Genomic DNA, 11,173 nt, shown 5'->3' with positions numbered 1-11,173 from the left:
TTCAAAAGCACAACTAAACTTAGCTTAGCATAAAGCCTGAAAACAGTCAGCCTGGCTGTCTAGCATGAAGAGCAAATCTGCCTTCTTCCCAGTAACTGATTTTATTAAACAAACAAGTCTGTAAGTGAACACATGCCAGTCCTTGTTTCCAGGCTTCAAACTACTGTATGTGCTTGGCCATGTGATGACAGGATGACGTTAACATGATAGATTGTGATCTGTGCATGATGCAGATTCAGATTACATCAGAGTTAACTCTAAATTTCTACCATTAAGATGTTTACACTCAGCTGAACTGACAGTACCTATGATCTAATGGTACCTCTGTAGATGACCAGTGCATGGCTCACACACAGAGAACACATAGGGAACATGCAGAAACATCTTAGCAATGATCTGTATCTGTGCTGCTGCTAAGAAGTACCAAGATGATGGGTAGGGTGAAACTCCATTGTGTCTCATTCCCTAGTCTAGTTGTACTAACAACAAAGGCCTGCTCCAGCCTCTTGAAGAGGAAAACAATGATGTTCACCCAGCTTAGAAACCTCAAATACACCTCTGACTATGAAGTTGATTTAGCAGCTCTGAATACTTGAACAGACTTTTGACAAACTCTCTCGGCATGGCACCATCCAGCTTTTGAATCATCTCACCTTCAGCATGTGAAAATGTAGCAAACAATCTTTAACAGACCATTTCATGTTTAAAAAAAAAAGGAGAAAAAACATCAGAGACATCCAGCCACAAACATGTTGTCACTTTAGGTAGGCTTGTCACTTTATCCTTTTTTCAAATCTTGCAAATGATTTTAGTCTGGTTGTGTGGTGAGACTTATTCAATCACCAACTGACCTAATCTTGAATAACAAGTTGGTTCAGCCATTTGATCTTTTCTTCAGAAGTTAAAAAGAAGCTTGTTTGTAATTGGATGTCAAGATGTACATCGACAAAGACAGGGAGCCAGATATGAGACAAAATCCTGTATGGTGTGTGAATACAGGATATTTGCATAGAATTTACTTTTGAGGGACATAAGAAGCTTCCAGTCTCAGTGCTTTTCTTGTTTTCTAAAATAAATGTAGCAGTTTGCTTTTGACATGAAAAATCTCTATGAATCCAGACAGGAGCATCGAAATTCCCAGAGCGCACACCTCAGTTCTAGTAGTATTACTTTTTTTTACAGTTGGCAACCTCAATATACAAATAACTGCGTCACAGGATCACTTTTCTTTCCACTGCCCTTGCCTAAGCATACATTTAGCTTGTACAGTTTTTCCACTGTCCTGCCAATCTAATAAAGCATTTTACATCGTTTACAGTTACACAACATAGCCAACGCCAAACTTCCAAACTATTTGTAACCCTTTCCCCACTTTACATCCCGTACAGATTTACACAGTTTAAACCATCAGCCTTGCAGAAATATTGCCTGAGCCTTGAGACTGTATGTCACCACAATTTATTTGGATGAGAAGTGTTTTGAATATAATGTTAGGGCATGTTTAAATAAAACCAAACACATTTTTAAAATGTGAAAAATCTTCATGAGTCAGATCCTACAAAACAACAAAAGCAACAGCCACATTATATAGTTATTAAATTTGCAGTGTTTTTTCTGACAGATTAAGAAAGACACCGCTCCTGTTTCCTTTTTTGTGACTTTGTGTCAGTGCTTTTGAGCAGCACAAAGGCAGCCTTTGCTTGCTGACATGCGTCTGCTAAGAGGTACGGCAAACATCTGTCTCCTGTCACAAGCTTTCACTCGCCTGCTTTTGCCCAACTAGTTATGATAGGCCACCATCAGTTCAGTGATGAGACTTTATGCGATCTTAAAGCAATCTCCCAGCTACAAAATGGGTGAATGGGTTGAAATGAAATTGAAAATGAACTTCCAAAGATGTAAGGAAGAGGAGGATCAAATGTTAATTAACTCCACTGTTTTAAGCTCAAAGGCCACTCAGGACTCATCTCTTAATAGAAGTCAGTGCTGCTCAGTGGCGGCCTATGGTCCATTATACCGCTGCTCAGTAAATCAAACCACTGTACACTGCTCTGAGCTCATGTCTTTGGATTTATAAGAATCTCCCAAAGCAAGCTCATCATTATCCAAATGTGGTGATTAGCAAGTTAACCAGATTTTACATCCTGCTGTACTAAATACGCTGCTCAAAGTAAACCATTAATGTACGGTACGCTTAAACTAATTATTTGCGTTTGACTAAATAAACTGCTTTAATTGCATGTTTTAATGTCTTTTTACAATGAAAGTAACATATAGGCCTAAATAATGAAATTAATAATAATTTTTAAGCATGGCATAATCTTTATTTAAAGCTTCCACATTGCACATTGTCTTAGACTCAATTCAGAATATTTTTTTTATCACAGTTTTTAATTATTCCTTTAAATCAAAGGAGACAAAAGTTGATATTTTAGTGCTTTTGTAGGAACATCTGCATTTGTGCCATATTTAAGAAGGAGCACCAGACCTATGCCAGCATATGGAATTCAGTCTAAATCTCCTACCAATTTAATTTAGCTCTTATGTGATGCAATTACAGTGTTTTACATTTTAATATAAACAATCACCCTACTGAAATACAGTATAACATGGGTCTGTGAACAATGCACTATAAGCAATAAATCAAACCGTGGCAAAATTACATTTTATATTTAATCTAATATGAACTCTACCTAATAATATAAATGATATCTTTCTCTAATTTAATTGGCACTAGCTTGATGCATATAGCTAATATAATCTGGATTTCCATATTTAATGATGCATGCTTTTCATGGAGAATTTTACTTAAAAAATGTCATCTTTAACGAACCTTAGAAAAACCTCTAATAGGCATAATCTCAGAAAATGTAACTTCTTTATTTAAAAGGTTCTGAGACCACTTTTGCTGAGAGCAGTACTTAAAGTCTCATAGCTGAGGTCTAAAGTAAGCAAATGTATCAGTAAAATGAACAAAGAGAACATGAAGTACAGCAGCGCTGACTCAACTTCACATGCTGTCATACATGCATATATGCATTTGCACAATCTTTTTTTCATACTTAGAAAGAACTAATAAATATAAAATCAAACAGTGATGTATTGCAAATAACTCACTGTCATACTTCTTTCTTAATAATAATAAGAATCATAATGTAAATAAAGTTATACAGGTTAGCAGGATATTTTTGAAAATCTGTATCTAAACATTTTGCAGGTTAAGGGGCAAGTTATTTTTTGCTAATAAAATCATATCTCAGTTCTCAATGATTGTAACATTGCAGCATGAGTGTGCAGTGTCAGGATAAAGATATGATTTCCAGAGAAAGGTGTTCAATGAAGTTCTGCACTGGTTGAGTGGATAAATATGCTCTCCGGGGAAACCGTCTGTGCATTGCGCTTGAATTAAACACGTGCTTTGCTGTTACATCTCTTTTCTGTTCCCTGTCTATCCACATGTGTTGGCATAAAAAGATATACCACATATACACACACAACAGCTTAAAGTCCTTTAGTGTGTGTGCTGATATTCTCTATGTATAGACATTGCATGCACTGCATCAAGAAGGTCCAAGAGTGAGAGACACTGGACACAGTTTTGGGGTGGGGGGAATCAGAAAATCAGAATAAATGGCTGCCAATTTCCATGTGGGATTGGTAACCAATGATCCATTAAGCCAGCCTCTTCACAACAGACAGACAAAATAGCCTGAATTAGAAGTGCCTGACATTTCAGTTAATTGGACTAACCACGTCAGGTTCACAGTAACTGCAAACCTGAAAAACCAGGTTAAGTTCTCACCTTCTACCCACTGCACAAAAAGTCAGCATGAAGAAATGACATGAAAGATGATATTTATTTTCATGCATTCTTTCACATAGGTATTTTTTTTATCATATTGATCGTTAAGTACAACAACCTTCCATTAAACCATTAAAAACTTCAACATAAACACACACACACAAACACACACATTGCTGTCATGAAAGCAAAAGGTTTATTCATGTTTGAAATTACACAACTACCACAAGGAAGACTTTTCAGTCCAGGGTGTAGTCTGGTTAGAAAGTAACACTAAACATCTTTAATACATTAGAATCACTGCCACAAATCATTTGTCATGACTTTCAGTTTCAGAATCACATACAATAGAAAAAAGAGAAAAGAAGTCTGGAACCCTGTTGAACAGAGCTGGAAATGTACAGTTCTGAATACTGAAACCTCTATGCATTACCGTTTTTATAGTGATTTTTTTTCTTTTTTGCATGATTTAGTAACAAGATGAGCAACATTCAAAATTTTTTTTCCTTCATTATTTACAACAGTTTTACTGTTTTGTGTTAATTTATCAACAAGGTTCATCGCACCCCTCATAAAATCCACAGACCAACAACATTTTCACCCCCTCCCCTTCCATTTTCCATGGTATTAATATTGTTATCACTTTTTTGTCTTTTTGTAATTTTACGTTGCAAATACAGCAACACCATTTTATTAAAAGATTAAAATATACATTAGATTACATAGAGAATGGAGGGCTTACAGTGTTACAATATGTAGTCAAAATAACTACATAAAATGTTAAATCAGGGCCAAAGAAACTATGGTAGTGATACTGTTTAGAGGTAGTAAGTGAGTACTCTAAGCTACAGAAATGTTGGAAATTATTGGTTTGTATGAATGAGGTAATAAAGCTGTGTATCGATTGGTGGGGTGTAGAATTAGTCTTAAGCTATATTATGTACAACTCTTCCTGTATAGTGCGGCTGGCTCTCGTGTGTCATGTTGGAATGATCTACTATGTGTGTATGTGTGTCTGTGTGTGTTATTTCCATAAGCAGTACAAAAAATGTTTACATATGTACATACTAAACATCGAATTATAAAATATGGACTGGTGTCATGTTGTAGTCAAGCATTTAATTACACTTCTTTATGTTCCAGAATTTGAATAGTCATTTCCGTGTACTAATGTATACAGCTGTAAGGCAAAAATAAATCTTGAAAGTAACTACAAAGCTGCCATTGAGCTGTCAACAGCAGTATTGTTGACTTGCCGGACAAGACTGTGAGCACATTACAGTCAAGAAACAGCTGCTTTAATCTATGTATTGTACGGGCTGAAAGAGAACACAATTATCAAAGTGGAGAGTAGTAATTAAATCAAGAATCAAACTAATGGGCATTTAAAATGTCATAAAGTGTCAAGGAAAATATACGTGTCCTGCAGAAGATAATTATCCACAAAGTTCAATAATAAGTAATATGTGAGGTCTGTTTTTCTTTGTGTGTGTGTGTGTGTGTGTGTGTGTTTACCCCTTAAAAAAAAACAAATAATGGCATGGTGACTAACTTGATTAATGAAGACAGAATGAAAACACAGAGTGATCGGGAAACACTTGGTGTTCATAATGGAGGATGTCATCTGCATGTGTTTCTGGCATGGTCATTGAAAATTTTGAAGGTACAAGAATTTTTTTTTTAATTCTCTGCAGTTGGTCAGCCAGTTAAAAAGTCAATGCCCATCTTGAGGCGAAGATGCATTTATAGCAGATCAATTCGAGGTATCAGAGTGCACACTTCCAGGTCCTTCTGTTGGAGATATTACAGAAGATGGAGTCGTTGCATCTTGCCATCCCCCATTAGCCTGGGATACAAATAGGAAAGGTTGAGATTACAATCACATACTCTGCAATATAAGCCTGCTATGCTCTAGACACTCCAAAAATGGAAGGGAAACAAAAAAGAAGCACAGACTCGGGTTGCACTAATGTGTCGGCTGACAATAAAATGTTGCAGATACAATGATGCTGTGTGATCAGTCCAGTCTTTCTATTTGAGTAGCATCAGCAAAGAGACTGTTGGAGACAAATTTGTCTTGTGTCCTGACCAATAGGAGCAGTCCCTGAAATCAGTGTCTTAGCAGATTTCAGCAACAGCCGACAGCTTGTCGCTACATATTCTCCTGTCAGTCAACAAGAGGGAGGGCTTGGGCCGGGTGAGGTGGGGAGAGCTGAGTGAATGTGACAAGGCAGGGCCTTTCCAAGAGAGCCAGTCTTAGCCAGCCTGACTTTGCTTTGCTCCAGGCATGACCTAGCCTTTACTGGATCCCACTACGTCACAGCCAACAAAGCAAAAGATTAGTCTATGTGAATATTTCTAGGTTGTTACAACAATTAGCTGTGCAGCATTTTTATCATTTTGCTAATCTCCATGTGTTAATGTTATCCAGCACTGTCACTTAATGTATTAGTAGGAATCATACTGTGCTCTTGGGAGCCAGTAGGCACAGGTCTACAGTACACTGCACATGGAAGTGAGAAACCTTGTGAGAAAGTGGAAAACACTTGATCTTGCTCGGAGCTGACATGTCTAAAGAGCTTATAGCAATAAGGCAACAGCAAAGCTAAAATGACACAAACACCACTGAATGCTGGCAACACACCGCCACCGCTTGTTTACATGAAACCTGGAAATTTCCTTTCATAGAAATATATTTTTTAAACATTTTATATTAAATAAAATAACATGTCTGTCAATTTAATACCTTATTCTGATGCTTGGGCTTTAAATAATAGAGGACTGAATATTCATGTGCTTTAACAGGCATGACTACAAAATAGAGCAAATACTGCAGTCCTGATATAGTGCAAAGAGAGAGAGAGAGCTGTCTGATACTAAGTCTCTCTCTCTCTCTCTCTCTCTCTCTCTCTCTCTCACTTCACCCTCTCTCATCAACAAAATTAATCTTTACTCTGATAGCTTCAGCTTATGCACTGCCTTACAAAAAGGCGTCATATCAAACCTCATCAGGGAAGATGGAATTCATGTCTGGAAAAGGCTTTGGGCGATCACGTGTTCATATTTTATCACAGAGATAAGTCTGGAAAATCTGTAAAGAATTTCAAAACAGCTAAAAATGAAAGAGATACGGTGTTGTGAAAGACATTTTTCATCTCTTTCTCTAGTTTGAGTAACAGATTGGGGACCTAATTTACCTGCTGTGTATTGTGGTTTATTATGTTTTTATTTTTTTTTAAAGGACATGCAAGATTGCAAAAGAAGTACTGTCATTTTAGCATATTTTGATGCCTTTCTTTTTACTGATCCACACAGAGAACCAATAAAATTTGTACTTACATTCAAACCATGTGGACTGTACATCCTGTTCCCCCCCATAGCATCATTGTATCCTGCCGTCTGACTGATAACATGGCGCATGGTATCCACCTGAAGGGACAGACAAGGTGGACAACCTGGTCAACTGGCTGTCTCGCAGAAGTCCAATACTATCTGTAAACATGCTTAGTGAAGCAAGGGATACTGGTTTGAATTAATAAAAAAATCCTGAAACAGCAAATGTACGGACCAGATAAAACAGATTTTCTAATAAAAAAAAATAAAGCATACTGATGTTATAAACATGCTCAAATCTATTCATATTTCTACAGTGGTTATGAATAAAGAAAACAATAAAAGCAAAAGTGAAAATAATATAACACATCCACTATGGCTGTTTAAATGAGCTTTTATTTTATTTATTTTTACCTTAATTATGAATAAGCATAGAATTTATTTTTACAAGTGCATGGTGGAGGGTGTATCGGTTGCACAGGTGCGTTAAACTGACAAAATGGAGGACATCAACAACAAACAATAACAAGATGAGACAACAATATAGAATATAGAAAAAAAGGGAGAAAACGTAGTACCAAAAACCCAATACCAACCCAAGAGCTCAAGTCAAAGCCAAATGCATTCACAAAATGTTTGGTATAATAACCAGGATTTTTTGTGGCATGATAGCAGTGGGGTGGGATCATATTTTGGCTGCCAAAATATTCCATCCAAAGCGAAATAGTCAATAAACACTTCAGCCAATCAGATGTTATCACAGGCCTCACTTGGTAATTTAAACTGCCCTTGCGTGGCAGCGTGTTTTTCTTATTTGCTTTATTTGGTTAAATGTGCTTCAGACTGCACTGTGGATGGCTCAGTACACAGGCAAGACAAGGACAGCACTGCACTGATTGCCAGGAACTGTCCCTGATGGTTGACCCTACCTGTGACTGTACATTGGCTCCGACTTGTGCCCCTTGGTAAGAATCCCCATTCAGACTCTGCATGCTCAAGAACATGTCCCCAGAGTTTGGGAGGTTATAAGAACCTGAAGAACCTGGAAAGGGAAGATGTAATAGCTGAATACATGAGAGGGCTATAAAAGGAAAGCACAGACACACACGCACAAACACGCACCACGCACATGTCTGCAAAAACAGACCCAACTCAAGCAGACAAATACAGAGAAGAAAGACTCCCATAAAGCAAGCAACTACAAGGGTGGAGGAAGGAAGAGGAGAGAACCAAACACAAGAAGACAATATGTAGAAGCACCAAAGGGCTTTAAAAAAAACAATGCAGTGAACACAAATGAAATGAAAAGCACATGACACAAGGGGGACCAGCTCTATATGTGGTTGGTTGCTTAGAGCTCCCAATTGTTCCACATCACCTACTTCCAATCTAAAGTTGGCAGGGAGATATCACATGGTAAATGACAAGGACAATAAGAAGCTTATGAAAAGACCAGTACCAGTAAACATGTTGCTTAAAAGAGTGTTTTTGCTCTCTGCAGAATCCAGCTGAAACTCTTCATCTTTCATCTGGAATCCTGGGTGCAAGAAAAAGGGACCACTTCATAAGCTTACCACATCCCGGCGAAGGTAACCTAGTCCAAACTCAGCATTGCATTACTCATTTAACTAGCTTAAACATGCCTTTTCAGGATCTCTGTTTGTGTTTGTATCTTATCAGTAGGAACTACATATGATGCCATTTTGATATAACACTATTATTGGAAGTTAAAAGCTCCCAGCAATTATGTTTCACTTTAAAAAGCTTACCATTCAGTGGGATTACATACCATTACATTACAAATGACAGGATGCTGACAGAAAGTCAAGGAAAACAAATCCCATGGCATCATTCTGAATTCTCTCTCTCTTTTTATTTTGCCAAAAATACATGTGTTCCCGGTTCACAAGTCAGGAACGCTCTCTTTATGCACGAGTTTGCTTGGCATCAACTGTCTTATAGACAGGAGACACTGTGATCCCCAAGCTGGGAGCAGAGCCTGTCACTCTTGCCTGTGTGAATGGTGCATGAGAGAGTCAGGCAGGCAGGCAGCAGGTTAAGGGCTGAGGTAGAGGGCAGATCTTTCTTTTTTTTTTTTTTTGCCTATATGCAGGAGTGCCTACCGGAGTTAGGTGTGGTAGGGGAGTTGGCCTGGCTGTTCTGCACTGCAGCGGCTGCAGCTTGTGCTGCATTTACAGCAGTCTTGGCAGCATACAGGTTGGCTTCTTCCTGAAACTTGCCGATATTTTTCTTGTACCGGATCCTTTTGTTGCCAAACCAGTTGGATACCTGTGTGAGAAAGCACAAGGAGGAGGAGCAGAGGAGTCAGACGTCAAGCAGCCACAGCACCGTGCACTGAGCAGTGTGATTGTTTCAAGATGTCAGGTTTGGGTCCATCAAGTACCCAATTCCCAGCCCCTGCAGTAATGTCCACTGGGTACACAAGCTAATTAAGCCATAATCAGAAGCCACTTGTGTCTTCTCATGGATGGGAGCATGACATGCTCTCGGATCTGTCTCCTGACAAAACTAAAACATAATGGGGCTCCTATTGTACAGACACTAAAGCGTTTATATCATATATTCCTCACATCAGCAGTGCTAGTTAAGCATATAAATTCAGAAATGTTCCTTAGAGAAATATCTGAAGGTTCTTATTTTATTCTGTAAATAATGCTCACTGATTCTAGACCAGCCAGTCAAGGTGACTGACACCTCTTGTAAATACACATGTACAATTACTCATATAATTAAATATCATGAGGCAGAGTATAAACAACAAGAACAGTAACACATTATCATAAAATAAACAGTTGACCATGATTAATCACACTTTAATTTTGACATTAATCCAGCAGTACAACATCTGTAAAATGTGTGTGTGCATGCATGTTTGGTGTTTGGAAAACAATAAATATCAACAACAAGAGTTAGAGGGCAAAGGCCTGCAGACACTCATGAAAGAGTAAACAGATTACTGAGGCAGCCAGTATTAACTAATGCATTACAAACATCTTATTTTACTGTAAGGACATAAAAAAGATCAATTTAGAATCCGAGTATATACAGATTTAGAGCAGTCGGATAATCTTGTGGAACTGAAATGATGACATCAGAAACTGAAAAGTTGTCTGAGGGGGTGAGCCTAATGTGTGAATGCTGGCTCTGCAATAACAGCAGAATAATAATGAGATGATGCTTGTTTTTAATGGTCCTATAAATTAGAGTGTCTTGTCTCTGTGCTGCAGCCCCCCTCTCAGGCCCTGCAGCCCACGGCTGGACCAGCCAAAGAGCAGCTGCCCCTAATGACGCTTTATTTAATTTCCACCTATGTGCTTAAATTTTAATATCCCCAGCAGCCCGCCAATGCTGTGGCGTAAAAACTGACTGGATTTGCAGGACATCAGATCATTTCTATCCTGCACGTCTCTGTGCTCTAAATCTTTAATATCTAGGCAATTAAAATTAATGACCATTCAGGCGAGGCCCACTGTTGGCAGGGTTTCCTTGACATCAATTGTTTGATGGGTTTACCTAGAGGTTAAACTAACAAGCAAGGTTTAATTGGAAGCAATGAAAGCCCTGGCCATCATCCTTTTTACTTAACCTGCTTATAGTCGATTGTAGAGCCAAAGACGAGGCAATATTCTCGCTCTTTTTCGACAGCTCACAATGTGCCCACAAACCAATGGAAATCATAGAATATGTTTTCTAAAGACATCAGTCTGTTGATTTTCACAGAATGTTCATACATAAAGTTTACTAAACAGATCTACATTTGCCAACATGCCAGCTGTGCTGTGTACAACAGAACACATAATTATATTAATATTACTTTTGCCAACACAGCCACAATGAAAGCCAATTCTGTAGTACATGTGACTAATAATTTCATATTATATTAGCAATGCACTCATCACCTATCTTTCTGTTCTGTTCTTGTCCTTCATGATTAAATGTATTATGAGTGAATGTACAACTATTACAACTATGCCTGACCACGCTTAGCAGTTCTGGGATTAAACCTCAGTTTTACAT

General features: G+C 38.0%; 1 protein-coding gene across 6 annotated transcripts in view; it reads right to left on the bottom strand.

Annotated features, from left to right (window-relative positions):
* Positions 1 to 4,318: 4,318 nt before the first annotated feature.
* pbx3b (pre-B-cell leukemia homeobox 3b) overlaps positions 4,319 to 11,173 on the bottom strand; it is a 52,648-nt gene continuing 45,793 nt past the window's right edge. For 2 of the 6 annotated variants that reach the window (XM_028413947.1, XM_028413948.1), the window contains 4 exons: positions 9,259 to 9,424; positions 8,595 to 8,672; positions 7,142 to 7,231; positions 4,319 to 5,648 (listed from right to left, as the gene is read on the bottom strand). In XM_028413947.1, the coding sequence (XP_028269748.1) occupies positions 7,185 to 7,231; positions 8,595 to 8,672; positions 9,259 to 9,424 (291 nt within the window). In that variant the 3' untranslated portion in view covers positions 4,319 to 5,648; positions 7,142 to 7,184. Of the gene's footprint in view, positions 5,649 to 7,141; positions 7,232 to 7,958; positions 8,178 to 8,594; positions 8,673 to 9,258; positions 9,425 to 11,173 lie in introns of those variants that run through there. The other 4 variants (XM_028413949.1, XM_028413950.1, XM_028413951.1 and 1 more) reach the window with 3 other exon arrangements.

This window comes from Parambassis ranga, chromosome 9 (genome assembly GCF_900634625.1).
Source record: "Parambassis ranga chromosome 9, fParRan2.1, whole genome shotgun sequence".
Classification (NCBI taxonomy): Eukaryota; Metazoa; Chordata; class Actinopteri; family Ambassidae; genus Parambassis; species Parambassis ranga.
This window is presented reverse-complemented; position numbering and strand designations above follow the sequence as displayed.